Source organism: Pelobates fuscus, chromosome 6 (genome assembly GCF_036172605.1).
Source record: "Pelobates fuscus isolate aPelFus1 chromosome 6, aPelFus1.pri, whole genome shotgun sequence".
Taxonomy (NCBI): Eukaryota; Metazoa; Chordata; class Amphibia; order Anura; family Pelobatidae; genus Pelobates; species Pelobates fuscus.
This window is the reverse complement of record NC_086322.1, coordinates 1,131,016-1,158,881: the sequence shown is the minus strand read 5'-3', so window position 1 is coordinate 1,158,881 and position 27,866 is coordinate 1,131,016. Positions and strand designations below refer to the sequence as shown.

General features: G+C 50.4%; 1 protein-coding gene across 3 annotated transcripts in view; it reads left to right on the top strand.

The window, feature by feature from the left end:
* LOC134614079 (peptidase inhibitor 16-like) overlaps positions 1-27,866 on the top strand; it is a 254,845-nt gene that overhangs the window by 30,632 nt on the left and 196,347 nt on the right. For all 3 annotated transcript variants that reach the window (XM_063457496.1, XM_063457495.1, XM_063457494.1), the window contains exon 3: positions 14,320-14,541. In XM_063457496.1, coding sequence (XP_063313566.1) covers positions 14,320-14,541 — 222 coding nt within the window. The remainder of the gene's footprint in view (positions 1-14,319; positions 14,542-27,866) is intronic.

The window sequence follows — 27,866 nt, the reverse complement described above, 5'->3', positions numbered from 1 at the left end:
CTGCCCCCCAGCAGCAAAGTGATATGCCAAGAAGGCAGTGTGAAGTGAAGGGAGAGGAGAGCAGCGTCCTCCCTCCCCAGCGGCAGTGTGTGCCCCAGGGAGCTGATGGTGTCGTCCATCCTCCCCAGCGGCCGTGTGTGTCCCAGGGAGCCGAAGGTGCAGTCCTTCCTCCCCAGCGGCAGGCTGAGTTACAGGGGGCAGAGGTTGTTGTTCCTGCCCCCCAGCAGCAAAGTGATATGCCAAGAAGGCAGTGTGAAGCGAAGGGAGAGGAGAGCAGCGTCCTCCCTCCCCAGCGGCAGTGTGTGCCCCAGGGAGCTGATGGTGTCGTCCATCCTCCCCAGCGGCAGTGTCTGTCCCAGGGAGCAGAAGGTGCAGTCCTTCCCCCCCAGCGGCAGTGTGTGTCCCAGGGAGCAGAAGGTGTCGCCCTTCCTCCCCAGCGGCAGTGTGTACCCCAGGGAGCTGATGGTGTCGTCCATCCTCCCCAGCGGCAGTGTGTCCTGCAGGGAGCAGAGACAGTCAGTCTCGCACCCCAGCAGCCGGACAAGAGAATGAAAGGGGAGACAGCTGGTCCCCCTTTCCACCAGCAGAGAGAGTGGCAGGGAGAGGAGCCTGCTAGCCCCCCTCCCCAGCGGCAGTTTACCGTCCAGAGAGAGGAGCTTGTTACACCCTCTCTCCAACGGCAGCCTAACCCACCAAGGGGAGATGTTAAGCCCCACATCCGTGCAGATGGGACCGTAGTCTCTGCACTTACAGCACCAAGGGTAGGGACGGTCGGTCCTGTCCCCCAGCCACAGAGCGATATATCTAAAGGGGAGACAGTCGGTCTCCAGCAACCAGGCTCCCACCAGACTACTCCCGTGGTAGTGCTGGCGACAGGACAGAGTACTGCTGGTCTCGGCCCCCTCAGCAACCCACCAAGGCAGCCTACCAGTCCCCCTCACAGCCGTGGTGAGGCACTTGAACCCAGACAAGATTCTCCCTCACCCAGAGGTAGTAACTGTTTATTATGGGTGGGCTACTCTACTACTTCTGTTTTGTGGGTGGGTTGCTGGACTAACCAGGGCACTGACCGGCAGGAGGTCAGATACCCTGTTAGTCTAATTGGTAAAGGGGAGAATTGTGGCGAAACCAACTTCGCCACTGTGGACTAGAGAAGCCTGGTTGCTAGCCTCCTGCCCTGCGACTATGGCCCTGGACATATTGTACTGTAAAAACTATATTTGGGCATGTAATAATGTATATTGCTGCTACCGGCCCGTTAAAAGCATCTAGGAACAGATTGGGACTTTTGGGACTACTGTCCCTTTAAGGCCGGGAAGCATATTCTAGTGTACTGCCTGTAATATTGTATATGTATTATGTGTTAAGTTTAACCTGGGTGATATATATGCAGCATTCAGCTGATCGTTCGGTAGAATCACTCCATTCATTATATTGAGTGAGACTACCGAACAACCAGACCACCCAGGAATAAGTGTGCCTCCAATTACCGTTTGCAACAATGTTGCAAACAGGTAATTGGCAATCCATGTAATGTGTTCTGTGTCCTCTGGGTGGCCGCCATTCGGGAAACAACCACGTGGCGGCGGCCATCTTTAACTACCGAACAGCGGTGTTTTGCCGTCGAGTGTCTGGAACTGAAATCGGACACTCGACTAGGCAAACACCGCTGAGACCTCCAGACTTCCAGGATTTCGTGGGGAAACTACCGAACGGCCCGCCGTTCGGTAGAAAGAAACGTACGAACTAGGGGATTCATACGAATCCCCCTTAGTCTCTATAACACAGGCAATTCGTCTGTTTCATTCACTTGTTTGTGACCGACCGCAGGGCCAAAATGCATGGAACTGTTTTCGGATACTTTACCCATGCGGTCGGTCAATACTTTAAAGTCCCATAACTCCCGAACCGTTTATCCGAATGGGCTGATTTTAACATATGTTGTCCCTCCAGACTAGGGCTATCCGGAGATACTGGATTTGTGGATGTACCCCAAGTATTTAGGGTACATCCAAAACTTGGGTAAAAATATGTCCCTGTTAATTGTGTTAACAGATATGTTGGAGGGAGGAGATGTGTGGGTTGTACCTTAAACTGGATTGGTGTACTGTAAACCCCTCCCTTGCATGGGAGAATCTCATATAAGCCTGTGTGTGAATAAATCAGTGTTGTTGCTGTTTAACCCTGAAGCTGGAGTGTGTCTCTTTCTTGGGGGGAAAGGGGACTGTATGCCGACTGCCAGGAGTGTAAGCTGTTTGTATTGTTTTCCTGTTCGGCTGCTTCCAGGGTTCGTGTGTCTGCTGTTCGAGAGTTGGTGAATCCGTGCAGTTTGGGAGTTCGGGAAGTTGGTGATTATAGTAGCTGCTGGTCTATCTAAAGGGGATTATCGCCTAAACTGATTTTTCCCCTTTTATGCTGAAACGGTCCGTTACAGTGACAAACTGCCATTTGCCACTGGGCATTGGAGAGGACTTATCGCTAGCCTCCTGCCCTGCGACTATGGCCCTGGAAGGTATTGCCCTTTTAGACTTGTATTTGGGCCCAATGGATGTTTGTATGCTGTTCCTGGCCCTTTAAATACTTGGGAGCAGTGTTCCAACTTTTAAACTGGCACTTCGAATGCAGTCGAAGTGCCGAAGCCGTCGAAGTGCCGAAGTCGTCGAAGTGGCCGCCATTACAGTCGAACACGTGGCGGCGGCCATTTTAATCCAGTCGAACGTGGTGAGCTGTACCTTCCCCTACTCTTCGACACTTCGACAAAAGTCTAAGTGAGTTCGACGAATTCGAATTCGAATTAGCTGAATTTTGGATATGTTTGTAAGTAAAGTATGCTGATTATAAATATGTGTTTTTTTTATTAATTTTTGATGTATAGTTTTAAAGTTACAAAAATTTATAAAAATGTATGTTTAAACTGTATGTTATAATTTGGTTACCTCTCAGGCTAAGGGGAGGGAATCTGTGGGAGGTAACCATTGTGTGATTGGGTAATGTTTAATTGGATGTGGGCGTCTCCCTTGCAGGGGAGAATTGCATAATAGCAGAGTCCCTGTCATTTAACCAGAGTTCTTCTTGACCCTCAATACGTAGCCTTGTCTCGTTATTGGAGGGAACAGCTATATCACACTGGGGATTGCTATGCTCTGCATACTCCCTTGAGCTTTAATCACTTAGTTCTTGTTCCTGATACCCTCTCCTGGAGGAGAGGTCTTTCCCACACGGTCCTGAATGCTGGAGGTTCATTCAGGGTGGAAGGAAGACGACGCGGATCCAGTTAAGCTATGGCGGTTGTGGAGTCTGCGGTGGTTGTGGTGTCGTCTGCGGTGCTGGGAGTCCTCAGGAAGCGCTAGGAGCATCCGTCAACAGAAGGCGTCCATTACAGTCGGTCTCCCCCTCCGGCAGCAGAGCTGTGCATCTAAAGGGGAGACAGTCGGTCTCCCCCTCCGGCAGCAGAGCTGTGCATCTAAAGGGGAGACAGTCGGTCTCCGGCAATCAGGCTCCAACTAGACTACTCCTGTGGTAGTACTGGCACCAGGGCAGAGTACCGCTGGTCTCTGCCCACTCAGCAACCCACCAAGGCAGCCTACCAGTCCCCCACACAGCCGTGGTGAGGCACCTGGACATGGACAAGTTCCTCCCTTACTCAGGTGTAGTAACCAGTTATTGTGGGTGGGCTGCTGGACTGACCGGCAGGAGGTCAGATACCCTGTTAGTCTGTTTGGAAAAGGGGAGAGATGTGACGATAGCAATCTCGCCACATTGCATTGGAGAAGCCTGGTTGCCCGCCTGCTGCCTTTCGACTATGGACCGGCAGTTAAACGGTTAATTTTACTGTGCAGAAAGGTTTATTCATGCCTTTCTGCACAGCCGTTCGGTAGATTCTGCCTTCTGTTAGCCTCCCCAGAGCCGTGGGGGGCCGGCAGGCGCTGTTAATTGGCCACCCAGAAGCTGGCGTGTGCAGTCAATTGACCACTCAGTAGCTGCGGTTAACCGCAGCTTAATTGACTGTTACTGGGTGGCCGCGGTTACACTTAGCGGCCGCTAGGTGGCGGTGTTATGGAGCTCCCCGGACAGCCAGCGGTGCTCAGCCTGGAATCAGTGCACTAAAAGCGGACACTTTTACGTGCAGGCACCACTGAGCCTCCAGCCCCCTGGTTCCTATTCGTGCGATTTAGCCGAACACCGGTTAATTCAGTAGTTTGTATATGTGAATGTGTTAACCCAGATAGCTATGCCATGGAGCCAATTCGTGTAATTAAAGACTCTGGCTCCATGGCAATTGAACTGTGTGAATAGGATCTGAGCGCACAAAACTACCGAATAGCGCTCAGATCCTATTCACACAGTTCAAATGCAATGGAGCCAGAGTCTTTAATTACACGAATTGGCTCCATTGCATAGCTATCTGGGTTAACACATTCACATATACAAACTACTGAATTAACCGGTGTTCGGCTAAATCGCACGAATAGGAACCAGGGGGCTGGAGGCTCAGCGGTGCCTGCACGTAAAAGTGTCCGCTTTTAGTGCACTGATTGCCAGGAGTGTAAGCCGCTTGGGAGCTTTTCCTGTTCGTCTGCTAGCAGCTATTCGTGAGGTTCCGGTTCGGGAGTTTGGAGTGCTACCTTATTCCCTTGTATGCAGTTCGGGAGTTTGGTGCATTCACTTGTATTCAATTCGGGAGTTTGGTGTTCTAAAGTAGCTGCCTTTATATCTGAAAGGGGAAGATCGCCTAAACAGATTTTAACCCCTTGTCTGCCGAAACGGTCCGTTACAGACATGGAGACACTGTGTCATTAGTGTCTCCGTGTCCCAATGTGGTTCTCAATGTCCCTATGTCTCACAGCGTCCCCTAGTGTCTCAGTGTCCCCAGGTCTCCCAGTGTCCCATAGTGTCTCAGAGTCCCCATGTGTCCCCTAGTGTCTCAGTGTCCCCATGTTTACCAGTGTCTCCAAGTGTCTGTGTCCCCATAGCTCCCAGTGCCCCACGTCTCCCAGTGTCCCCATGTCTCCCAGCCAGTGTCCTTAGTGTCTCAGTGTCCCCATGTCTCCCTGATGCCTTTCCCCTCATCCCTCACTTCCCTGAGCTGTAGTCTGTATCTGCAGGCTGTGGAGCTGCTGTCTGAACTCTCTGTACGGTGTAGCTGCTTCCCTGTGGATTAGTGAGTAGAGAGAGGCAGGGAGGGATATGCTGTAACTTCCTATCCCTGCCTCTCTCCATACACAGTGACCCCTACTGGCCGGTGCTGGTATTGCAGAGTAATCTCTGTTTATACTGAGAAAAATATCTGCATTTGTATATTTGTATTGTCGGTATAACTGCAATACCGGCACGGCCAGGCAGCCTCAAATACCATCTGCATGGGCGTAGGAACCCCCAAAAATCTGGGGGGATAGCATTTTTACTCGCCGGGTATATTCTTATTCCGTAAACTAGGAGTTGTGTATCCCATTGTACAGCGCTACGGAATTTGCAGTCGCTATATAAATGATTAAATAATAACATTAAAGGGTCACTACAGGGAAGGGGTTTTACTTACCCGGATACAGCGTCGGGATCCTCCTGATTAGAACCACCCCTACCCCTCCCATGAATATTAGAACCACCCCTACCCCTTACATGCACAAAAGAACCCCACCTACCCCTTCCACGCATATTAACCCCCCTACCCCTTCCATTCATATTAGTACTCCCCTAAACCCTTCCAATTATTTTTCTACCTACCCCTCTCCCCCTATCCTTATTAGTAGCCCCCATAACCCTTTCCAATTATTTTTCTGCCATGTTAACTAACGCCAGTGCTGGAGTGCCGCTGTGTTTACATTAAAAGGCCTGCAGGGACAGGCTATAGACACCAGAACCACTACATTAATCTGCAGTGGTTCTAGGGACTATAGTGTTTCTTTAATGTGAGGTAAATTAGAGATTAGTGCCACAAATAATATGCTAGATTGCCTACTTACAACCAGATAAAGATGATGATGGGCTCTAGCTGCAGTCTGGCTCCACTGGTCTGGTGTAGAACAGGGCCTCTGGAAGCTGTTTGTAACTGTGGTCACAAAAATCAATGTTCTGGGAGAACGGGAAGCAGCTCCATTTTTTGGGGGCCCTTTACACAGCTCAAGGTCTGGGTCCCAGGGTCCACCTTCATGGTCCACCAATGAGTTTGTTCACAGGGGGTGGAGTGTGTAGGGGATGTCCTGATATGTGTGTAAGGAATGCATTGTGTGAATCTGTGTTTGTATGTGTAAGGGCTGCAAGGTGTGTTTCTGTGTATGTACGGGATGCAGTGTGTGCGTCTGTAAGGGGTGCATTGAGTGTGTGTACGGGGTGCATTGAGTGTGTGTAAGGAATGCATTGTGTGTTTCTGTGTGTATAAGGGTTGTGTGATTGTGTGTGTGTGTTTGTGTACGGGGTGCATTGAGTGTGTGTAAGGAATGCATTGTGTGTTTCTGTGTGTGTAAGGGTTGCTTGATTGTGTGTGTGTGTGTGTGTGTGTGAGATGGATGTCAATCTCTCTCCCTCCCTTGTCACTCTCTTTCTTCCCCTCCCTCCCTCCCTTGTCACTCTCTTTCTCCCCCTCCCTCCATTGTCACTCTCTTTCTCCCCCTCCCTCCCTTGTCACTCTTTCTCCCCCTCCCTCCCTCCCTTGTCACTTTCTTTCTCCCCCTCCTTCCCTCCCTTGTCACTTTCTTTCTCCCCCTCCTTCCCTCCCTTGTCACTTTCTTTCTCCCCCTCCTTCCCTCCCTTGTCACTTTCTTTCTCCCCCTCCTTCCCTCCCATTGTCACTCTCTTTCTCCCACTCCCTCCCTTGTCACTCTCTTTCTCCCCCTCCCTCCCTTGTCACTCTCTTTCGCCCCCTCCCTCCCTTGTCACTCTTTCTCCCCCTCCCTTCCTCCCCACTCTCTTTCTCCCCCTGCCTCCCTCCCTTGTCACTCTCTTTCTCCCCCTGCCTCCCTCCCTTGTCACTCTCTTTCTCCCCCTGCCTCCCTCCCTTGTCACTCTCTTTCTCCCCCTGCCTCCCTCCCTTGTCACTCTCTTTCTCCCCCTGCCTCCCTCCCTTGTCACTCTCTTTCTCCCCCTGCCTCCCTCCCTTGTCACTCTCTTTCTCCCCCTCCCTCCCTCCCTAGTCACTCTTTTTTCTCCCCCTCCCTCCCTCCCTAGTCACTCTTTTTTCTCCCCCTCCCTCCCTTGTCACTCTCATTTTTATCCCCCTCCCTCCCTTGTCATTTTCTTCCTTCCCCCTCCCCTACCTCTATTGTAGTGTGGCCGAGCCCTGTATGATCCGCGGGTACAGGGAGATTTTGTTTCCTGTACCCGGCCGGACTAAAAGGAAGTGCACACTCAGTGCACACTTCCTGTTAGTCCGGCCGGGTACAGGAGACAGATGCTCCCTGTACCCGCGGACTATACAGGGCTCGGCCACGCTACAGTGAGGGAGTGACAGGAGGGAGCGCTGAGCGCTTCCCTCCTGTCAGCCCCTCTCCTCATGCTGCGCCCGGGCGGTGTGCCCTCGTGGACACACCAGCCCGGGCAAAGCTGCAGCCGCCTGAGGCTCTCTGCAGAGCGCTCGGGCGTCTGCAGCATGAGGGGGGCCAGCGGAGCTGGGGGGGATTTCACCATAACCTGTCCCCCCTGCATGATTTGCAAACTCTTTTTTTTTTTTTTTTTTTTTAAATGGGCCTATTCCATGGGCCTGGGCCTGGAGCTGCAGCTCCATAAGCCCCTATGTTAATCCGGCCCTGGGTAAATGTGGGTGTTAGTTGGATTATTTGCTGATTTTTGGAATTAATGTAGGACCCACCCTTTATTGGGGTCCTGTGACATAATTAGTGTAGGACCAACGGTGTGGCGAAACCGACCTCGCCACGTGTCCTTGGAGGGGGCTGATTGCCCTCCTCTTGCCTTTGGACTATGGACCAGACTTTATGGGAATGTGATACCCCAGATAGCCATACCATGGAGCCTATTCATATAATGAAAGACTTTGGGAAAGACTTTAGCTCCATGGCAATTGTACTGTGTGAGTAGGATCTGCGCGCTATTCGGTAGTTTTGTGCGTGCAGATCCCAGCTATCTGGGGATAGGTGAAATGTCTGTGTGTTATGTGTAAATGTGACTTTATGTATTTTAAAGTGTTTTATGTTGTTTTGCAACCATGTGGTTAATGGAGTCTGCCTTTAGTCCTGGGTAATTGGATTACTTCTCCAATTAACTCCAGGGCAGAAGGGAGGAAACCAGGGTGCATTGTGGGGATGTTTTTCTGCCAGCCAGAAAGGAACAAAAGATAATTTTAGTAACTTTTTAACCCCTGGTCGGATTCATGCCATTTTTTAATATGTTGTTCCCCTGAATGGATTGATTGTGGATATGAAAGTTGTGTAAAAGTATATTTTACACTGTATGCATAATGGGATTATGTGTCACAATAAGGGGAGGGGATGTGTGGGAGGTAACATCTATGTCATTGGTTCTTTTATGCCTCCCCCTGGGTGTGGCCTGTATGTGTGAGTTGGAAATAAAAGCCAGGCTGGATGAGCCAGTCCAGAGTTCCTGTTTTACCCTCAAAGTGATGTGTCGTCTCATTATTGGGGGAAGGATTTATTGCATGCTGTTCCAGTTGACTGCTAGGAGTACAAGCCTATTCGTATGGTTCCTATTCAATGGTCTACAGCATTCATATGCTTGGGAGAATTTAAAGGTTTCTCGGATTCGGTGATTGTGGTGTCTGCCAGAGTGCTTGGAATCCTCAGGAAGCACTAGGAGCATCCATTAACGGAGGTACCAAGTCGGGGTGCCAGGTGATCCGTTACATTGGTGGCAAGCGGTGGGATGGCGTCCTAGTGCGAGGTAAAGCAGCTCGGAGACACAGTACGTTTGGATTTTCAAATTGAGGGCGACGCTAGTGTGCCTACAGCGTCCCTGTCTACACAAAGATTTGGTAAAATGGGGTTCGTAGACCCCTGGGAAACACACACACCTGAGGAAGAGAGTGAATTAGAATGGAGAGATAATGCCCGGAAAGAATTATGGTACGATGCCCTGGAGGAAGTCCAGTATCAACGGCAGCAGCGCCTTCCTGGTGTCGCATACCAGTTGGAGGAACAAATGGCCTGGCGGATGCCACTTCTGGGAGATCAACCTGGAGGGCAGCGGGTAAGACAACTCGAGTACCTTGTGGAAAGGGAACTGAGCCTGGACGCCTCATACCGGGCACTGTGGTGGTGCACTGTCCAGCCAGAGACGTGGAGGGCAGAGGGCATCCAGGCAGAGGGGGAGAACTACACAAGCCCTGGCCTGTTGTGGAAAGCCTTAGTGGAGGATGTCGACTTCGGCAGTCCAGCAGAGTCACGGTACTGGGCTATCTTTCATTACCGAGGTGAGATGATACAGGGCCCGAGATCTATTGGACTGGGAGAAGACCTCCGCCGTTTCGCTGCCATGGAACGAGAGCTGGAGATGGACTATGTAGAACTATTAAATTCCTGCCAGCCGCAGAGCAGGGACGCAGACCGGGAAAACTGGGTGGCAGACCCAGACCTGCTAGCCTATAGCTGGGAAAACGTGGCAGAGGTACCCCCTGCTTCACTACCAGTTGCAGAAGTAGGGGACCTCATAGACTGGTCCTGGAGAGACCCACAGATGGCAGGTGGAGATGGGATCGAGGTCTCTCTACCGGCCCTACAGGGATGCTGGGCAGTCGGCCCAGATCCCCAGCGGCAGGTTACAGTTCAGAGAGAGGAGCTTGTTACACCCTCTCTCCAGCGGCAGCCTAACCCACCAAGGGGAGACCGTAAGCCCCACACCAGCGCAGATGGGACCGTGGTCTCTGCGCCCAAGTTACAGGGAGCTGAAGGAGCCGTCCTCCCTCCCCAGCGGCAGTGTGATTTGTTGGGAATTGGGAGCCCGGTCTCCATTCCCCAGCGGCAGAGTATCCAGCAGGGAATAGAGAGCCCAGCCCCCTTTCCCCCACAGCAGGACTCTGTGCTGGGAGGAGAGACAGTCGGTCTCCCTCCGCAGAGACGGGAAGTATGCATGGGAGAGGAGATTGTTACCACCTCTCCCCAGCGGCGGATCATTAATGTACAGGGAATAGGGAGCCCAGTCTCCATTCCCCAGCGGCAGAGTGTTCTAATGGGAGAGGAGCTGGTTACCACCTCTCCCCAGCGGCAGCTTAATGTACCAGGGGGAGACTGTAAGCCCCACACCTGTGCAGATGGGACCGTGGTCTCTGCACTTCCAGCACAGGGGGTAGGGACGGTCGGTCCTGCCCCCCCACAACAGGGCTGTTTAGCCAAAGGGGAGACAGTCTGTCTCCAGCAGCAGAGCTGTGTAACTAAAGGGGAGACAGTCGGTCTCCAGCAGCAGAGCTGTGTAACTAAAGGGGAGACAGTCGGTCTCCAGCAGCAGAGCTGTGTAACTAAAGGGGAGACAGTCGGTCTCCAGCAGCAGAGTTGTGTAACTCAAGGGGAGACAGTCGGTCTCCAGCAGCAGAGCTGTGTAACTAAAGGGGAGACAGTCGGTCTCCAGCAGCAGAGCTGTGTAACTCAAGGGGAGACAGTCGGTCTCCAGCAGCAGAGCGGTGTAACTCAAGGGGAGACAGTTGGTCTCCAGCAGCAGAGCGGTGTATTTAAAGGGGAGACAGTCGGTCTCCAGCAACCAGGCTCCAACCAGACTACTCCCGTGGTAGTGCTGGCAACAGGACAGAGTACCGCTGGTCTCTGCCCCCTCAGCAACCTACCAAGGCAGCCTACCAGTCCCCCACACAGCCGTGGTGAGGCACCTGAACCTGGACAAGATTCTCCCTCACCCAGGGGTAGTAACTGTTTATTGTGGGTGGGCTGCTCTGCTGTTTCTGTCTTGTGGGTGGGCTGCTGGACTAACAAGGGCACTGACCGGCAGGAGGTCAAGTACCCTGTTAGTCTGGGGGGTAAAGGGGAGAAGTGTGGCGAAACCGACCTCGCCACGTGTCCTTGGAGGGGGCTGATTGCCCGCCTCTTGCCTTTGGACTATGGACCAGACTTTATGGGAATGTGATACCCCAGATAGCCATACCATGGAGCCTATTCATATAATGAAAGACTTTGGGAAAGACTTTAGCTCCATGGCAATTGTACTGTGTGAGTAGGATCTGCGCGCTATTCGGTAGTTTTGTGCGTGCAGATCCCAGCTATCTGGGGATAGGTGAAATGTCTGTGTGTTATGTGTAAATGTGACTTTATGTATTTTAAAGTGTTTTATGTTGTTTTGCAACCATGTGGTTAATGGAGTCTGCCTCTAGTCCTGGATAATTGGGTTACTTCTCCAATTAACTCCAGGGCAGAAGGGAGGAAACCAGGGTGCATTGTGGGGATGTTTTTCTGCCAGCCAGAAAGGAACAAAAGATAATTTTAGTAACTTTTGAACCCCTGGTCGGATTCATGCCATTTTTTAATATGTTGTTCCCCTGAATGGATTGATTGTGGATATGAAAGTTGTGTAAAAGTATATTTTACACTGTATGCATAATGGGATTATGTGTCACACTAAGGGGAGGGGATGTGTGGGAGGTAACATCTATGTCATTGGTTCTTTTATGCCTCCCCCTGGGTGTGGCCTGTATGTGTGAGTTGGAAATAAAAGCCAGGCTGGATGAGCCAGTCCAGAGTTCCTGTTTTACCCTCAAAGTGATGTGTCGTCTCATTATTGGGGGAAGGATTTATTGCATGCTGTTCCAGTTGACTGCTAGGAGTACAAGCCTATTCGTATGGTTCCTATTCAATGGTCTACAGCATTCATATGCTTGGGAGAATTTAAAGGTTTCTCGGATTCGGTGATTGTGGTGTCTGCCAGAGTGCTTGGAATCCTCAGGAAGCACTAGGAGCATCCATTAACGGAGGTACCAAGTCGGGGTGCCAGGTGATCCGTACAAACGGATATTGGGGTACTGTGATGTAATGAGTGTAGGACCCACCGATATTGGGGTAAAGTGATGTAATTAGTGTAGGACCCACGGATATTGGGGTACTGTGATGTAATTAGTGTAGGACCCACCGATATTGGGGTACTGTGATGTAATTAGTGTAGGACCCACCGATATTGGGGTACTGTGATGTAATTAGTGTAGGACCCATGGATATTGGGGTACTGTGATGTAATTAGTGTAGGACCACCGGATATTGGGGTACTGTGATGTAATTAGTGTAGGACCACCGGATATTGGGGTACTGTGATGTAATTAGTGTAGGACCCACGGATATTGGGGTACTGTGACGTAATTAGTGTAGGACCCACCGATATTGGGGTACTGTGATGTAATTAGTGTAGGACCCACCGATATTGGGGTACTGTGATGTAATTAGTGTAGGACCCACCGATATTGGGGTACTGTGATGTAATTAGTGTAGGACCCACCGATATTGGGGTACTGTGATGTAATTAGTGTAGGACCCACGGATATTGGGGTACTGTGATGTAATTAGTGTAGGACCCACAGATATTGGGTGGGTTTAGCTTTATAAAATGTAAAACTGTATTTTTATGTCTGCGCTGTTCCTTAAACTGTCGGACACTTTGTCAGACTCTCCCCTTGTCTTCAATCATTTAAGAAGTCCCTCAAAACCCATCAGTTCAGAAATGCATATTGCCTGCAAGAGTAACTTATATGTCACAAATCTGTTTTGCTCTCTCTTAAAGAGCCACACTCCACTCTCACCTCCCAATTCTGATACTTTCCACCTTGTTGATTGGTTGCTATTCCCCTTCGATGCCCTTCTTGTTGTGTTTTTATACCCCACCTCCTCTAGACTGTAAGTTCATTTTGAGCAGGCACCTCATCAACCTATTGTTCCTGTAACATTTGTAATTGTCTCTGTGGCGGTACCAGCCTTGCCACTGGGCATTGGAGAAGACTGATTGCCAGCCTCCTGCCATGTGACTATGGCCCCTGGGATGTATTGCCCTTTAAGAAACTTATTTGGGCTTAATGCATTTTTAAACACTTTTTCTGCCCCTTTGAATACATGGGAAGGTGTGCCCCTCCCCTTTCCAGTCTATTGTTCTCCAGCAGGGTGTTGTCCCAGGGACACTGCCAGACCAGTTGGAACTTGCTGTTTTGTGCCTCCTCTGTCTCTCATCAGTCCTTGCTATGGTTTAGCCCCATGGCGATTTGACTGTGTTTGTGGGATCTGAGCGCTGTTCGGATATAGTGAGCGCTCAGATCCAAGTCATCTGGGGATAGGTTGAATGTGGGGGTTCTGTTCAGTATGATAGGAATTATGTATTTTTATGTGTTTTTACTGTTGTTGTAAATTGAGTTATTTTCTGTATGCTGGAGATAATTGGCTTACCATACCCAAGCCATGCTTGCAGTTGGTGAAAAAGGGATTTCCAACTAACCTTTGACCCACTGGACCAATTTGTATGATGTTGACATATATTTGTATTTGGAGTATGCAAATGTGATGCATACTTCTAAAGTTATGAATATTGTGTAAAACTGTGTATTTTCCTGCCTGTGATAATTACGTCAGCCCATTGTGTTTAGTAATTATATCACAGGCAGAGGGGAGGATTTTGTGTGTAATTGCTGGGAGTGTCTGAGTGTATTGTACGTATTGATTGGTTGTTCTGCAAAACCCTGTGGGCAGTACTATGTGTGTAAAATGTGCATAAAAGCAGAGTGTTGGATTAAAACTTCAGTTCTACTTCACCCTCAATTTGGAGTGCCGTCTCTTATTGGGGGAATCTGCTACAAGGGATTGCTATGCTTGTCATACTCCCTTGCTAAATCACTGCTAAGCTCTTGTAAGAGCTTGTTCCTGCCTTGCTCTCTGGAGGAGTCTACGGTGGTTATGGTGTCTGCTGCAGTGCTTGGAGTCCTCAGGAAGCGCTAGGAGCATCCTTCAATGGAGGTACCCAGTCGGGGTGCCAGGTGATCAGTTACAGTCTCATTTATTGTTAGATTTCCCCCTTTATAATGTTGTTAACTGCTGCAGAATAAGTTTGTTGCTATTCAAATGCCAATAATAATGACTTACTTCTTATTGAAAGCCTACACAACCTTGTCCTCCGTGACTGTGTACCTTACTAATTATCATTCTGTCTTTCCTGTCTTCTTCTCTGGTGATAGCTCCTCCTCACTACCAGTCTTAACTGAATTATCCCAAGGCTCTGATCATGGCCCCTTTTTGTTCTCAATTTAGACCACAGCTCTCGGTAACCTTATTAGTTACTCTGGATATCTATACGATGACAATACTCAGATTTACCTCTCTGCACCTGATCTCATGAAATGCATCGCTAATGTAAAATAATTAAAAATAATTATTCTGATTTCAGAAATGGGATAAATCTCTGGAGGAACTCGCTAAATCGTATGCTGCTAAATGTATTTGGGATCATAATCCAAACCGAGGCCACAAGGGGGAAAACCTGTTTTTGATGTCCGGATTTGGTCTTGATGTAGCCCTTGGTTTGGCTGACTGGTATCGCGAGCGGAACTTCTACAACTTCACTACATTGGAATGTGAAGAAGGACAGATGTGTGGACACTACACACAGGTAAAAACAGCCGTACAATACAAACATACAGAGAAATGATGGCATTGTTTAGATTAAACTAATCTAGTTCATATTCTTTTTTTTTTTTTTTTATTCCAATATTTTTTTTATTTTTATGGTGCATGAAAGATCACAACATTTCTTGTATGGCCACAACAGCCTTAACAAGCGCATTGGTTACAAGTGTACGAGCATATTTGTGGTAGGAAAGAAACTTGTACATAGTTTAGTAAGTTGCTTGGTTCAGAAACATTGATGAGTTTAGCTCGGGAGTAGCGGGGATAAGGATAAGGACCAGAAGCTTATTATCTAGTGAGCTTGTAGCAATTACGTATAATGAGGAGCGCTGCCTGTTTTTGCGTAAGTTGTATATACATTAATGAAGGCTATCATGTGCCTCCCAAGTAGCAGTAGACTTTGCAATTGCATGTTACAGTGAGTCATACAGAGGGTATTACTATGTCTGTGACATTCGGGGCTGACGCTCGTTTGAGGTTTTACATTAGTATGTCACCTCGCAGTGTATGTATAGGGTCCGACGTCTGTTTGCCACTGACTGCTTGTGGTGAGGATGTCATCTGCGTAGGAGTGGGTATTGGTGCGGTATGGTGTGTGATAGAGGTTTGTTGCGGTGGGTGATGCCCCATAAGGTGGGGTATGTGGTGTTCTGATGTTCCATGTTTGGAACACGGGGTCTGCTCTGGAGGAGGGAGGGCGGCCTGTGGGCAGCAGGGAGATGTGGGTCGAGGTATCCCTTCAGTTACAGTCGCCTGTAGCGTGGAGTCATGGGTATTGGGGACCTCAGGTAGTAGGTTGGTCCGTGGTGTGTGGTAAGGGGTCTGTCGCCGGGGTTCTGTAGTGTGTGTTTGCTTTGCTTCCCTGACAGGGCCCCCTTTTGTTACCTGGCGTGTGGCTTGTGTCGGCCTCAGTCAGGTGTGTGAGGGAGGAGTCTTGTGTGTCAGGTGTCACAGGTGGTTCTCGTGCTCAGCGTAGTCACTCTGGCAGGGGGTGACGTGCGGTCAGGGGTAGTAGGGGGGGAGTGAAGGGGAGGTAGCGATGGCGGGGGGTGACCAGGAATTAGTTTGGGTGTGCCTGGGTGTGAGAGGTGGGGTGTGGGCTTCGGGCTCCCGGGCCTGTGTCCGCGTCCCAGCTCCCCCCGTCCCTGGGTCCGGCATCGGCGTGCTCATTTCGGATCCGTCCTTCCGTCGGGACTGCCTCCGATGTTCCGTCGCTCCTGTCTGGGCCCTCCGGCAGGGGGGGCCTCGTATTTGATCCCGGGGGTTGCGTGTCTCCTCCGGTCCCGGAGGGGGAGGCGAGCCATCGTAGCCAGTGGTACCAGGTGTCGTGGTAGCGCTGTATACGTCCGGCCGCTGAGAGGATCAGCTCCTCGATCTGTCTGATGTCCTCCACTCTGGCTAGCCACTCTCTCAGCGTCGGGGCCGTGGGTTGTTTCCAGTGTGTCGGGATAAGACTACGCGCCGCGTTTAGGAGATGTGGTATCACTGATCTCTTGAATTTAGGTGTGGGGATTGAGGTTAGTTGGAGTAGGTAGGTTTCCGGTGTGAGTTGTATGTTTGCATCCGTTATGGTCACCATGACAGCGTGAATCGCCGACCAATAGGGTTTGATGTGTGGGCAGGTCCACCAGATATGGAAGAGGGATCCCAGTTCCCTCCCGCACCTCCAGCATTCGGGTTCGCAGGCATCTGTTATTATGGATAGTTTCTCGGGTGTCCTGTACCAGTGCGAGAGCATTTTATATCCTGTTTCCTGGAATTTGGTGGCTATGGATGCTTTATGTATGAGCGTGAACACTGTGGTCCATTGTTCCGCAGGGAGTGTGTGTCCTAGATCCCTTTCCCAGTATTTAGTGAAATAAGGGAGAGGTGCATCGGTGGATGGTGTAATCTGTGTGCGGTATAGTAACGATATTGCGTGCGGTGGGCTCGGGGGGTTCGTGCACATCATCTCAAAGGCGGTGAGTGCTCGGGTCGCTGAGTCCAGTCCTGGCGTGGTCTGCAGGAACCTCTTCAGTTGATGGTATTTGAAGAGGAGCGACCAGGTGTGCGGGTTGTTCGGGACCAGTTCTCTCAGGGTTGTGATTGCGCCCTGTTTGTACACGTCCTTCAACCTGCAGGGGGTTGGTAGTCCCAGCGCTGTAATGTAGCGGGGATCCTCCGCCGGAGGGAGTCGTGGGTTGTGCGATACAGGGCAGAGAGGTGAGAGCTCCGGAGCCATGTCCTTTTGTAGAGCCAGTCTCCTCCAGATGGTCATTGTGACGTTCAGCGTTGGATGTTGTTTTGGCAATTCGCCTTGCGTCGCTTTCGGTAGCCACGGGAGGAGAGGGAGGGGAGTTTGCGAGAAGCTCGCCTCTATCGGGATCCACAGTTTGTCTTTTGGGTTGTGTGTCCATTCAATCAGTCGTTGGAGGTGTATCGCCTGTCGGTATTTTGTCAGGTCTGGTAAGCCTAGGCCCCCATGCAGTTTGGGTTTGGTGAGAGTGGCAAAGTTCAGTCTCGCTTTTTTACGGTGCCACACGTATTCTGTCATTGTTTTCCGGACTTGTGCAAAAAAGGATTTGGGGATATGGACTGGTAGGGTCTGTAGGAGGTATAGGAGACGTGGGAGAATATTCATCTTGAGTACACTGATCCTGCCAAGCCATGTGATATGGGGGAGGTGCCAGGCATTCAGGTCTTTTGTGATTCGTTCCAGGAGGGGGGGGAAGTTGATGCGGAAGGTGTCCGTAGGGTCCGCCGATAGCCATGTCCCCAGGTATTTGATCGCCTCTGTGCACCAGCGGAAGGGGAAGTCGTTCTGCAAGCTGGTAACCAGCGCTTGGGGGCATCCCACATTGAGAATCTCAGATTTAGTGTAGTTGATTTTTAGGTTTGACAAGGTGCCATACGTGTCGAATTGCTGCAGCAGTTCTCTGAGAGAGTGCCGTGGGTTGATGATTGTAAACAGGAGGTCATCCGCATATGCGGAGACTTTGCTGACTCCCCATCTGCCTCCAATTCCGGAGATGCCAGGTTGAGCTCTAATGGCGTTGAGGAACGGCTCCAGACTGAGGACAAAGAGCAACGGTGATAACGGACAGCCTTGTCTCGTGCCGTTTTTTATCTCAAACGGGTCTGAGAGGAGTCCGTTCACCTGTACTCTGGCTGTTGGGTTGGCGTACAGGGCCGATATCCAGGCCATCATGTGCTGTCCTAATCCGAGGTGTGCCAGTGTGGACCGCAGGAAGGACCAATCGACCCTGTCGAAGGCCTTCTCCGCGTCCGTTGAGATCAGTAGGGCGGGCAAGGGACCCTGCTTTGCTGCGTGGATCAGGTTGAGTGCCTTGGTGGTGTTGTCTCTGGCTTCTCTGCCCTCCACGAATCCCACCTGGTCAGGGTGGATTAGGTCTGGCAGTAGCGGTTGGAGGCGAAGAGCCAGAATCTTGGCGAACAATTTGAGGTCGGTGTTCAGCAAAGAGATCGGGCGGTAACTGGCACAGGAGGACGGGTCCTTCCCTTCTTTTGGTATTACCACTACGTGGGCTCAGAGCGAGGCGGGGTCTAATGAGCCTCCGTTTTGAATGGAGTTGAAGAGGTTGAGCAAGTGTGGGGTAAGAACGTCCGCGAACATCTTGTAGTATTTTGCCGTATAACCGTCCGGGCCAGGACTCTTTCCCTGCTTGGCTTTTTTGATGGCCAAGCATACTTCTGCGCTCGTGATGTCTTCCTCCAGGGCAGCGACGGTTTCGGGCGGGAGTTTAGTTGTCATGTGTTGTGTGATATATGCCTTCTGGCGAGCCTCGAAGGTCTTCGCCGTTTCGGTCTGGCGTGAGGGGTTTGCGGGCAGGTTGTATAGTGAGGAGTAATATTGTCTGAACCCCTCCGCGATGGTTTTCGGCGTGAGCAGTGATTGTCCCCTCAGTGCGATCCGTTGGACATGGCTCTTTTGCCTCCTTGCTCTCAGCGCTCTGGCTAGCAGTTTGCCGCTCTTGTTCCCATATTCATAGAATGTTTTCTTTGTGAGCTGAAACTGGAATGTAATCTTAGATGTGAGGCGCGTGTTTAGATCTGCTTTGGCGTCTAGGAGTTGTTTGTAGGTAGCGTCGTCAAGGGAGCGTTTGTGTCGTGTTTCAAGTTGGGTCACTCGGTCGATGAGGTGTGAAATTTCTTGTGCGCGTTGTCGCTTCAGGCGGGTGCCGTGCTTGATGAGAATGCCCCTGATGACGCATTAATGCGCTTCCCAGATGATGGGTAGTGTACAGTCAGGTGGTTTGTTGGTGAGGAAGTAGTGTTCCAAAGCGGTGCGTATTTCCGTTTGGATGATTGGGTCTTCCAGGAGGGATTCGTTTAGCTTCCACGTCCATTGCGGTTTGTAGGGTCTGGGGTCATCGATGGCGAGGATTAGTGGTGCGTGATCGGACCAGGTTATGGGTGCAATGCGGGCAGATCTCAGCGTGTCTAGGTTCCTGTGTTGTATGAAGAAGTAGTCTAATCTCGAATAGGAGCTGTGTGGTGCTGAGTAGTATGTGTAGTCCCTTTCCGTATTGTGGAGAATGCGCCAGCAGTCCGCTAGTAGATGCTCGGAGAGAAGGGATCTCATGCCTCGGAGGACATGGTCCGGGATCGTGGAGACGCCTTTCGACGTGTCGACTCTGGGGTCCAGGGGGGCGTTGAAGTCCCCTCCAATTATGACGGTGCCCTCTCCAAATGTTTCCAGGGTTCGTAGGGCGGAGGACAGGAATTGTTTCTGGCCCTTGTTCTGGAGGTATAAATTTGCCAGAGTGATTTTGGAGTTGCCTACATTTCCTTTGATGAAAAGGTACCTGCCTTCCGCGTCTTATATCTCCGCTTCGAATTTGAATTGGACGTCTGCTGAGAGCAGAATGGCCACTCCCTTGGATTTGTTCAGGGGGTTGTGGGCGAAGTATCCCGTGGGATAGTATCTGTTGGAGAATCTAGGGGCCTGGGGAGCGTGGAAGTGGGTTTCCTGGAAGAAAGCCACCGATATCCCCAGTGCCCTAATCTCTCGCAGGGCTCTGGCTTGTTTGTGAGGTGAGTTGAGGCCCCTTGCGTTTATCGTGTAGAGGTTGATGGAGTTGCCATCGCTTCTGCCCGCGCCAGGGGCGTGGGGAGCGGGGGGGGGGCGAACCCATGCCACCGGGTCACCTTCCGGCCCTGAGTGGGAGGTGTGAGGAGGGGAGGGGGAGGGGTAGTGGGGAGGGGTGTGGGGTGTGGGAGGTGTGATCAGGTCGCAGAGGCGACAGTAAGTAGGGGTAATGTGCCGCTGGGAGGCGGAGGTCCAGGGACGAAGTCCTGTGGGTCCACCTCACAGGTTTTTGGCAGTACACCCGTGGGGTTGGTAGTGTCGGGGGAGGGATGGTCGCCCACTGATGACTTCCCGGTGAGTGGTGAGTCACAGTCAGCCCTCATCCGTCTCCTGCTGCCCATTAGCTCTGTAGTGGAGGTTGAAGTGGCACCCATGGAGGGTAGAGTCGTAAAAGGGGAGCGGAAGCGGTCTGTGTAGCGTGGAAGCGGATGTCCGCTTCGGCCCCGCAGTGGTGTGTTCGTGAGTTGAGCGTTGCGGGAATGGAGCGGGGTGAGGGAGGGACTGTCTAGTACATTCGTATAACCTATATCTTTAAACAGTAGCATGCACAGGAAGATCTTAGGTAACATTTTAAACAAGTCAAACATTTCAGACCTTTTAAACATATTGAACAAGTTAAACCAGTTGAGCTAGGTAAACATCTCAAACATGCCCATGTAGGGTGATGTGCAGTGGTGCGATGGCACTCAGTCATCTGTCGGTGGGAGTGTGCGTCGTGGGGTGCACGTCTGTTCGAGGGGTGACCAGTCAGGGATGGGGGGGTTGGTGGAATCGAGGTGGGGGGGAGCGTATGCGGGTTTGTCATTACCCTTTGAGTTTCCGTCTCGGTGTTGTGTGAGTTCAGATTATCTCACGTGGGAAGGGTTATGGGTAACATCGGCGTACCTGTATCCCGTGGGCGTTGGTAGTGTGGTCGTGTACCTGCGGCTAAGTGTGCGTACTCACGGTGGTGTGTGCCCCTGTGTGCTCAGTCCACCCCTTCTGGTATCAGCTCAGTCGTCTATCAGCACTATGTGGTAGTGTTTCGGGCCTTCTGGGGGCTCGTTCGGGAGGTTCAGTCTTCCCGTCGTGTTGTACCACCCCCTTGCTGTTGTAAAGGCAAATGTGACATTTTGAAGATTACATGGAGTAAGATAAAGATAAACAACCTTGACATGGACGGTACAACTTTGCAGCATGGAAGATCATAGGTAACATTTTAAACAAGACAAGCATTTCAGATGTTTTAGACAAATTGAACCATTTAAACCTGTTGAGCAAGATAAGCAACCCAAGCATACCCATGTAGGATGATGTGCAGTGGTGCGGTGGCACTCAGCCCTCTGTCGGTGGGATTGTGCGTCGTGGGGGGCACGTCTGTTTGAGAGGTGGTCAGTCAGGAATGACGGGGGTTGGTGGGATCGAGGTGGGGGGGGGCGTATGCGAGTTTGTCATTACCATAGAAACATAGAAACATAGAATGTGACGGCAGATAAGAACCATTCGGCCCATCTAGTCTGCCCAGTTTTCTAAATACTTTCATTAGTCCCTGGCCTTATCTTATAGTTAGGATAGCCTTATGCCTATCCCACGCATGCTTAAACTCCTTTACTGTGTTAACCTCTACCACTTCAGCTGGAAGGCTATTCCATGCATCCACTACCCTCTCAGTAAAGTAATACTTCCTGATATTATTTTTAAACCTTTGTCCCTCTAATTTAAGACTATGTCCTCTTGTTGTGGTAGTTTTTCTTCTTTTAAATATAGTCTCCTCCTTTACTGTGTTGATTCCCTTTATGTATTTAAATGTTTCTATCATATCCCCCCTGTCTCGTCTTTCCTCCATGCTATACATGTTAAGATCCTTTAACCTTTCCTGGTAAGTTTTATCCTGCAATCCATGAACCAGTTTAGTAGCCCTTCTTTGAACTCTCTCTAAGGTATCAATATCCTTCTGAAGATAGGGTCTCCAGTACTGTGTACAGTACTCCAAGTGAGGTCTCACCAGTGTTCTGTACAATGGCATGAGCACTTCCCTCTTTCTACTGCTAATACCTCTCCCTATACAACCAAGCATTCTGCTAGCATTTCCTGCTGCTCTATTACATTGTCTGCCTACCTTTAAGTCCTCAGAAATAATCACCCCTAAATCCCTTTCCTCAGATGTTGAGGTTAGGACTCTATCAAATATTCTGTACTCTGCCCTTGGGTTTTTACGTCCAAGATGCATTATCTTGCACTTATCCACATTAAATGTCAGTTGCCACAACTCTGACCATTTTTCTAGTTTACCTAAATCATTTTCCATTTGGCTTATCCCTCCTGGAACATCAACCCTGTTACATATCTTAGTATCATCCGCAAAAAGACACACCTTACCATCAAGACCTTCTGCAATATCACTAATAAAAATATTAAAGAGAATGGGTCCAAGTACAGATCCCTGAGGTACCCCACTGGTGACAAGCCCAAGCTTCGAATATACTCCATTGACTACAACCCTCTGTTGCCTGTCACTCAGCCACTGCCTTACCCATTCAACAATATTGGAATCCAAACTCAAAGATTGTAGTTTGTTGATAAGCCTTCTATGTGCAACAGTGTTCCGTCTTGGTGTTTTGTTAATTCAAGTTGTCTTACGTGGGTAGGGTTATGTGTACTATCGGCGTACCTGTAGCTCGTGGGCGTTCGTAGTGTGGTCGTATACCTGCGTCTAAGTGTGCGTACACACGTCGATATGTGCCCCTGTGTGTTCCTGTGAGCTCAGTCCACTCTTTCTGGTGTCAGTCCAGTCGTCTAACGGCACTATGTGGTGATGTTTCGGGCCTTCGGGGGGTTCGTCAGGGAGGGTCAGGCTTCCCGTCGTGTTGTACCATCCCCTTGCTGTTGTAGAGGCAAATATGACATTTTAAAGACATTACATGGCTTAAAATAAAGATAAACAACATTGACATGGGTGGTACATCTATGTAACATTGTGACCATCATTAGGTAGTGCTTCGGTGGTCTGTCCCCCCGTTATCAGTGCCTGAATGTGTGTGTAGAGGTGTGGTGAGTAGGGTTTTGTCATGCTGGTGTAGGCCTATGTAGTTAAGAGTGAGCTGTTTGTATTTGCTGTGTGTGTTCTCTCTTGGGGTGGATGCGGCTTGCGGTGTGTCTGTAGTGTCTGTGTTCCCCTGCAGTATACTTGCACAGCTGGGCACATTTTCCCCAGTGGTCTCCGAGAGAGTGTTCAGAGTGTCTCTGGGTCAGCAATCCCCAAAGGATCAGAAAATCACCAGGCAGGAGCATCAGCGTTAGGATGGGGTGTAGTCTCTGGTCGGATGTGCCCCAGTCTATCATGGGGAGCGTGTGCAGTTTCAGGTAAAAGGTAGATCGGGTAGTATGTCGACCCAAGGCAATCGGAGTGGAATGTCAGATGTCTACGTTGTAGGGCCCATATGGCCTGTATGGGGGATCCACGGGGCCATTCAGAGAGGTTGGGGGGGCAGGGGGAAGTCCAGCTGTGTGAAGCTGCGGTGTGCAGGTGCACGTTTTCTCTTGGTTGGTGAGCAGCGTCCAGGGGGTCTTGCCGAGAAGGTAGAGAGGGGCCGAAAAAAACGAGAGAGTTTCAGGTTTGGGGGAGGGTATCTTGAAGCCTGTCAAGGGTAGGTGGGTAGTGCCCATTGAGGTGTAGTTCAGACATGGGTCTTGAGTGGAGGGGGGATGGGTAGTGCCCCCTTTATTCCTCAGGTGCTGCTTGCAGGGGGGGAGTGAAGTCGGTGTCTGGGCCTTGGTGTACGATGCGGTGGGTCGGTCTTCCTGCGGAGCGTTCGTTCATCGGGTAGCCAGTCCAATCCGGGATGGGGATTCGTGGGAGGCCAAGCGCCTCTTGAAAGGCCTGGGTGTCTTGTGGCGTGCGAATTGTAGCTTCCGTAGTGCCCCGTCGGGCCGTGAGGGCAAAGGGGAATTGCCATCTATACCGGATCTGGGCCTCCTGTAGCGCGGCGGTTATGGGCCGTAACGCCCTCCGGGCCTGCAGGGTTAGGTGGGAGAGATCGTTGTATAGCTCGACCACTTGCCCCTCGTGCCTCCAGGAACGTTCTGTGCGGGCTCTCCGCATAATGTCTTCCTTTAGTTGGAAGTCAGGGATGTGGCAAATTATGTCTCTGGGGGGGTCACCCGGGGGTGGTTTGGGCCTCAGTGCCCTGTGCGCCCTGTCTATAGGGATGCGGGCTTCCCTGGGCCGGCCTAGGATGCGATTAAATAGTGGTATTAGGAGGGCCCTGGTATCCTCTGGGGCCTCTGATTCCCTGTAGCCTCTTACCCTGATGTTGTGCCTTCTGCCACGGTTGTCCAGGTCCTCAACGTGGAGGCGCAGGTCCTGCAGTTGTCTGGTTTGTGCTGTGATGGCTGGGAGTGCAGGACAGTGCTGGTCTGGGCCCTGGGATTCAAGGGCCTGCACCCTTGCCTCCAGTGCTGTGAGGGAGGTGCCAAGGGCCGAGATTTCTGTGCGCAGCGTGGATCTGACTTCCTCCAGGAGGGTCTGGAAATCTTCCTTCTTAGGCAGGGATGTAAAGAGTGCATACCAGTCCGGCGTTTGTGGTGCCGGTATGCTGCCTCGTGCGTTGGGACCGTCGTCCGACATCTCAGAGCTCGGCGAGGAGGGCGCCATATTGGAGTCCTCATCCCGCGGAAGTAAATCGCCCGGCGTTTGGAGGTAACTCCTAATTGAGGGGTGGGAGCTGGTCCCCTGGGTTCTTGGTGTGGAGGGGGTCATTTGGGACCGTCTTGTGCGGCCCATGGGTGCCGGTTCGTGCAGCTTTTGCGGTGCTTGAGAGCAGGCAGGAGCGGAGCGCGAGGATTAGGCGGCCATTCTCGTCCGGCGCCAAGCCACGCCCTAGTTCATATTCTGAAGGATATCCTAACTCAGATTTAGAGGATCACATAATTCCAGATGATTAGTAAACATTAATCTAGAGTATTGTAGCTAATCAAATAATAATCTTGATGATTACATAATCCTAGATAACCAAACATTAATCTAGAACACTGTTTCCAACTGTCCAGGTTTCTCGGGTATCCCAGTGGATAACTAAAGCCTGAACACAATACTGCCTATCACTTTGGACAAACTCTCAAACCTACAATAATGGTAAAAAGTATGAAAACCTTTCAAAGAATAGACTTTCACAGCCCATTGGGTTTTTTATCATATCCCAGCCACATTGAAACTCTTAAAAAGTGAAAGTTGGGAAAAGCTAGGACAGAATGTAGAGCCTTTATTCCAGTATGGTTAGAAAGACGAGAAACTATCCCGGAAGACTTATTTATTAGTGGCATTTATTAATCACCAACAAATTTGCGCAGCGCTGTCAATTGAGAAAATGACAGTACACTATAATCATAACAATACAGAATGTAAAGGGCCCTGCCCGTGAGCAGAGATTTATCCCCTGAAGATCTTTATTACAGAGTACTTTGCTAGATAGGGGAGATGAGACAAGAGATCGCAGGGGGAATTTGGAGGTGATGGCTGATTGAATTAATTGTACAATTGCAGTAACTGGAAGCACGTGAAGGGAATGACGACCGAGGGTGGGGGTGAGGGAGCGGGAGGGGGGGGGGGGGTTGGGTCAGGTTAGAGTAGAATAGACATTTGTTGTATACAATTTAAATATGTGGCAATACATTTTATCAGTCAAAATATTATTAACTACATGTAATTGCAAGTACAAAATATTACAGGTGGTAACATTATTATAGTAAATTAATAATGTAGTAACAAAGGTGAAAGAAATCCGGTGGAGTATCTTCTAAATTTCAGTCCGTACCCGATGATAAACTTTAACAAAGACATCAGGGTGTAGCGGAGAGCCGATCTTGCACAGCTATTCTCCACTAGAGATTCCAGTGAGGCTCAGGAACAAGGTGATGTTAAGTCCATAGGCAAGGTTTCCAGCAGGTAAAGTAATACAGCAGTATCCCCATCGCAATCCCAATAACTGGACGACACACAGTTTCAGGAGTAGACTGACAAGCTTTATTCCACAGTTCCTTATAAAGCCCTCTCCCATGCAAGGGAGGAGGTTCTAACACTTAAGACATTATCCAATCTCTAAGTAGTAACTTCCCACAGATCTCCTCCCCTCCTCTAGCATCATAATCCCCTTATTGTGTACACAGTTTTCCCCGAGTTTTGGATGTACCCTAAATACTTGGGGTACATCCACAAATCCAACATCCCCAGATAGCTCTATTCTGGGGGACCAACATACTTAAAAATTAGCCCATTCGGATGAATGGTTCGTGAGATATGGGGTTCCAAAGATTTGACCGACCGCATGGGTAAAGTATCCGAAAACAGTTCCATGCATTTTGGCCCTGCGGTCGGTCACAAACAAGGGAATGAAAACAGGCGAATTGCCTGTGTTATAGAGCCTGGAGAGGGTTTGAATGAATTCCCTTGTTTATGGGGCTCTTTCTACCGAACGGCGGGTCATTCGGTAGTTTCCATACGAATTTCTGGAAGTATGGAGGTCTCAGCGGTGTTTGCCTAGTCAAGTGTCCGATTTTAGTTCCAGACACTCGACGGCAAAACACCGCTGTTCGGTAGTTTAAGATGGCCGCCGCCACGTGTTTGTTTCCCGAATGGCGGCCACCCAGAGGACAAAGACCACACTGCACTGATTGCCAATTACCTGTTTGCAACATTGTTGCAAACGGTAATTGGAGGCACACTCATTCCTGGGTGGTCTGGTTGTTCGGTAGTTTCATTCCCTTGTTTTATTTGAATGATTCTACCGAACAACTAGAGGAATACAATTCTTTACATACATTTAACTGTCATTATACCCGGATACCATGCTTTCTATACATGTACATACACATTAAACCAGCCATATGACCAAATACACTTATTCTCATACATGTCGTGGGACAGCCCGGTACCAATCCGCTACACTGCTCCCCCTTGCCCACAAGCCGGCATACACAGTCTGATCCAACACGGATCGGCTTGGGGATGTCCGGGGGCTCACGGATCATTTCTCTAAGTCAGTTTGTCTTGACAACCCGTCAGCATTTCCATTCTGCTTACCCGGCCGGTACTGGATATTAAAGTCAAAAGGCTGTAGCGCCAAACTCCAGCGCAGCAGCCTGGCGTTGTCTCCAGCCACCCGGTTCAGCCAGACTAACGGGTTGTGATCCGTGAGCAAGGAAAAGGGCTGTCCATATAAATAGGGTTGTAGCTTCTTTAGGGCCCACACCACAGCCAGGCATTCCTTTTCGATGGCGGCGTAGCTTACTTCTCGAGGTAACAGTTTGCGACTGATGTAAGCCACTGGATGTTCCCCGCCATCGGCCCCGACTTGACTCAGTACTGCCCCCAATCCAAACATAGAAGCGTCTGTGTGAACAAGAAAACGTTTAGTTGGATTGGGAGCTGCCAAGACAGGGGCATTTATCAGTGCATTTTTCAATTGTTGGAATGCCTGCTCACACTCCGGGGTCCAGTTTACTTGGCGGGGAAGGTTCTTACGGGTCAGGTCAGTGAGGGTTTGGCCAGGGCGCTATAATTGGGAACAAACTTCCGGTAATACCCTGCTGTCCCTAGAAACGCTAAAACCTGGGTCTTAGTCCTAGGGGTGGGCCACTGGGCTACAGCCTCTACTTTGGCGGGTTCGGGTTTTTGTTTACCGCACCCTACTCTATGTCCCAGGTATTGTACCTCAGCCATGCCGATACTACACTTGGCCGGCTTCAAGGTCAGACCTGCTTCCCTTATCCTATCTAGTACAGCTCCGATGTGAGCTAAGTGTTCCTGCCACGTATTGCTAAAAATAGCAATATCGTCCAGGTAGGCACATGTATAGTCCTGGAATCCATCTAGGAGTCGATCCACCATCCTTTGGAAGGTGGCTGGGGCGTTTTTCATCCCAAATGGCATGACCTTAAACTGGTACAAGCCAAATGGGGTGACAAAGGCCGACTTCGGGATGGCGTCTGGGGCCAGGGGGATTTGCCAATACCCTTTACACAAGTCAATAGTGGTGAGGTATTGGCCCCTGGCCATTCTGTCCAGTAACTCGTCTATCCGGGGCATCGGATAGGCGTCAGATACAGTCTTCTCGTTCAATCTCCTATAGTCCACGCAGAAGCGGGTCGTACCGTCTCGCTTTGGTACGAGGACTACAGGAGATGCCCAAGGACTGTCTGAGGGTTCAATCACCCCCAGTTGGAGCATTTCGTCGATCTCCTTA